General features: G+C 39.7%; 1 protein-coding gene across 4 annotated transcripts in view; it reads right to left on the bottom strand.

Moving 5' to 3' along the window:
* Positions 1-80: 80 nt before the first annotated feature.
* Positions 81-3,664, bottom strand: part of LOC106522228 (probable E3 ubiquitin-protein ligase TRIML1) — a 4,749-nt gene continuing 1,165 nt past the window's right edge. The window contains exons 1-5 of one of the 4 annotated variants that reach the window (XM_014015167.1): positions 2,972-3,438; positions 2,851-2,897; positions 2,622-2,764; positions 757-1,045; positions 81-591 (exon numbers count right to left, since the gene is read on the bottom strand). In XM_014015167.1, coding sequence (XP_013870621.1) covers positions 474-591; positions 757-1,045; positions 2,622-2,764; positions 2,851-2,897; positions 2,972-3,067 — 693 coding nt within the window. In that variant the 5' untranslated portion in view covers positions 3,068-3,438 and the 3' untranslated portion in view covers positions 81-473. Of the gene's footprint in view, positions 1,046-2,621; positions 2,765-2,850; positions 2,898-2,971; positions 3,439-3,664 lie in introns of those variants that run through there. The other 3 variants (XM_014015166.1, XM_014015165.1, XM_014015164.1) reach the window with 3 other exon arrangements.

Here is a 3,664-nt window from a genome sequence, read left to right as displayed (position 1 = left end):
GCCAAGTATATTGAATGATGAAAATAAACACCACCTCAACTTTGTTCTATCACTTCTTTAGATTGTTTTTTGTGTGTTCAGTGCCTTGAGACGACATTTGTTGTGACTTGGCGCCATGTAAATTAATTGAACTGAATTGAGTTGAATCGAATCGAACCGAACCAGAAACAGAGGTCTGGTCTTTCATTAGACCATTCCAGGACCTTTAATTGGTTCAACGTAAACCAACATGTTGCTTCAGCTGTGTGCTTCAAGTTCCTCTCTAGATTCAAACCATCCCCCGATCATGATGCTGCCACCACCATGCTTCTCTGTGGGATGGAGGTGGTAGGTTTGTCTCATGATGTTGATTTTGATGGACAAAAGATTCAGCGTCTAAAGGTCCTACTGATCATCAGGGTTTTCCTGATGTTCCCTGGATGTTCCCTGTGACTCTCTCCGTGACTTTTATTGCGTAAAACTCGTTTGAGCAGCTAGAGGTCACTGGGAGGAGACGAAGCATTGAGGATGACAATGGGACTTGAATTCCGGCCACTTTGGTGGTGACCCGGACACACGGCCAGGTGGAGYCACTCCGAGAAGACTCCGGCGCTGAAAGAAAACAGAGGCGTCATTTTCTCTGCCTCAAGGAAAGTCACCAACCCTGCAGGGAAACTACACAAAATGCCAATCCGAGAGAAATGTTTGGTGAAGGGCAGCTGGTGAGGCACCCCTCCGTGCCAGGCTGTGTACTCCCCGTCAAAGAACTCCACGCACCAGGACTCGGGGCCCCGGCCCAGCCAGCAGGCTTCTGACGTGCCCCTGCGAGGAATGGAGGGGTAAGTGARGCCGAGCTCCCAGTAGGTCTTCCCGGTCACGTCCATCTCCCAGTAATGGCGTCCGCAGATGAAGCCTTGTAGGCTGATGACGTTGAGCGTGGTGTCGAAGCGTTCGGGTAGATCAGGAAGCTGCTGCCAGGTGTCCGTGTAGGCAGCGCTGTCACCTTTAGGAGAGATAATCAGCTTTGGGTGGGCCGTCTCCGGATCCAGGTGAACCTCGCTGGAATCTGGAGATAAAAGATTAAAACGCTGAATCAGCATCTTTGTTTTCCTGGTTTTTTATTTTATTTTTCTGAACATTTTTTTCTATCTTTTTCTCTTTGGTATTTGACTAACCTTAGCTTTTAGCTAGCATTTAGCTGTTTTTAGCTTTAAGCTTGTGCTTTGCTTCTTTTAACTCTTAGCTACTACTTTTAGTAAGTGCTAACACTGCTTTTAGCCAGGGTTTTGCTCATTTTGGTTTACATTTCACTACTTTGAGCTTCTAGTTATTATGTTGTTACTTTAGGCTTGTAGCTAGCCTTTTGCTACATTTAGCTTTTAGCTAGCCTTTAGCTAATTTTAGCTGGTGTTTTACCACCTTCAGCTGGTATTTAGTTTATAGCTAGTCAACTCTGCTTTTATGTAGCGTGTTTCTACCTTTAGTTGTTTTCTATTTTTGGTCTCTTTCTCATTTTGATTATTTTAGCTAYRATTTYCTCCCTTTAACATTTAGTTAGCCTTTAGCTACTTTTAGTTAGAGTTTTGCCATTATGATTTATGAGTTGCTACTTTTCAGTGTTGTTTTTACAATATTTGGTCTGCAGCTCACATTTAGGTTCTTACATTAGCTATTTTAATTAGTGTTTTGCCAGCTTCAGCTGGTATTTTTCTACTTTTGGCTTTTATCTAGTCTACTGGTTTGCTTCTTCTGGATGTTGTTCTGCATGTTGCTACTTTTAATTATTAACTTTTTTAGTTATTTGTCATTTTGATTCTTTTAGCTAGTATTTGCCACTTTTAACATTTAGCTAGTGTTTTGCCTCTATAGTTTGTGATTTGCAACTTTTAGATATTTTTTCACACTTTTTGGGCTTTAGCTTGCAATCTGGATCTTTTACATTCATTTGCAGTATTTGCTGCTTTGATACTTTTAGCTAGCATTTTGTCAGTATTGAGATTTGCTTCTTTTAGGTGTTCTTTTAGTTTTGTTTTGTTTTTGCTCACATTTTGGTTCTTTTAGTATTTAGTATTATTTAGTATTTGCTCGAATTTAACATTTTGCTAGCCTGTAGCTAATTTAGCTATTGTTTTTGTATTTAATTTTGCAATTTGCTATTTTTAGATGTTTCTACTAGTTTTGGTTTTCAGCTTGCATTTTTATTTTGCTTTTAACTATAAGCTCCTTAAGATCCTTATTAGCTGGCCTTTAGCTTCATTTAGCTGACATTTAGCTTATTTTGGCTGGCATTTTGCTACTTTCCGTTGGTGTTTTGCTATTTTCAACTAGTTTTTTGTTTCTTTTTGCTTTTATCTAGTCTAGTGGTATGCTTCTTTTATAATTTTCTAGAATTTATGCTATATTAATGCAGCATTTAGCTACTTTTAGTTGTTTTTTTATTTTTGGTCTTTAGTTTGTATTTGACTAATTTAAAATTGTAACTAGTATTTGCTCTGATTAGCGTTTAGCTAGTTTGACTTCTCTAAGCTTTAAGCACACTGTTTCAGCTTCACTGTATTTTCTGAGAAGCCGCAGAGTTTCAGTGCAGCTGAGGCTGGAGGTGAATTTGGGACTGAAGTTATGAAAATAAAGTGAGAACTTGCAGCTCTGCAGGAGCTTCTTGATTAAAGGGGTCTGCGAGGAGACYAGCAGCAGCAGGCCGGTGGTGAGGCTCAGGATCTGATCGGTTTTAGCTTCATCCAGGCTCACGRTGCTCGGGTCTGACTGGTTCAGCAGCTCCATCACTCTGAGGGAAGAAGACCATTAGAATAATTAATCAATAATAATTAATAATAATAATTAATGAAGAGCACAGAAACTTATTGTCCCGACCTGTCCACTGAGTCCATGCCGTCCCTCACAGACGGTGTGAAGAAAGGCTGAGGAGCAGAAAAACAATTAAATGTTGTTGTTTTCTTCACATTTTAATTCTCTGGATTCTTATTTTTCCTACCGTTGTGTTCGGCTCAGCGTCGGTCTGGCTCAGTACCAKCGAGAGCCTGGCCAGGTCCTGCTCTATTTCCTGGATCAGAGAACAGCTCCTGTCCATGAGTCCGTCCAAGGCCGAGACGGCAGCCCGCTCCTCCACCTCCAGGTGGGACAAAGTAGTTCTCAGGTCCTCCTCCAGAATGACCTGGATCTCCTGGTACTTCTGTACAATGCTCTCTTTTATCACTGAGGATTGTTTCTGAGTCCAGAACACATCACTGAAATTAAGCTCATGACAACTGATAAAATGTACACTTTTTTATACACTGTAAGAAAAAATACACCATATCTACCCAATAAAAATGAGGCATGTTTGGAATTGAGTAAATATTAATTAAATGGAACTCTTAGTAGATGTAAATTTAATATAAATAGATTTGAATAGAAAACAGTTCATAATTATTAAAACCTGGACAAAAATATTGAGTGGAATTAAAAACAATAAACGTCTCAATGCGTAAATAGCAGTGATGGGCACCAGCCCACTAAAGCGCAAATCCGCTAATTGCGGACCCAAAAATTTTGTTTACGCGTTAGCGGTCTTACTAATTTTTATAATTCATAAGTGGATTTATGCTTTTTAAATTTAAATTGCAGTTCCGCTAAGAACTAATTATCTACCAGTCATCATTATGTTGAACAGCAGAAGGTATGACTG

The sequence above is a fragment of the Austrofundulus limnaeus genome, unplaced genomic scaffold (assembly GCF_001266775.1).
Source record: "Austrofundulus limnaeus strain Quisiro unplaced genomic scaffold, Austrofundulus_limnaeus-1.0 Scaffold123, whole genome shotgun sequence".
NCBI classification, from domain to species: Eukaryota; Metazoa; Chordata; class Actinopteri; order Cyprinodontiformes; family Rivulidae; genus Austrofundulus; species Austrofundulus limnaeus.
Note: the sequence above shows the minus strand (reverse complement) of the source record. Positions and strands in the feature narration are given on the sequence as shown.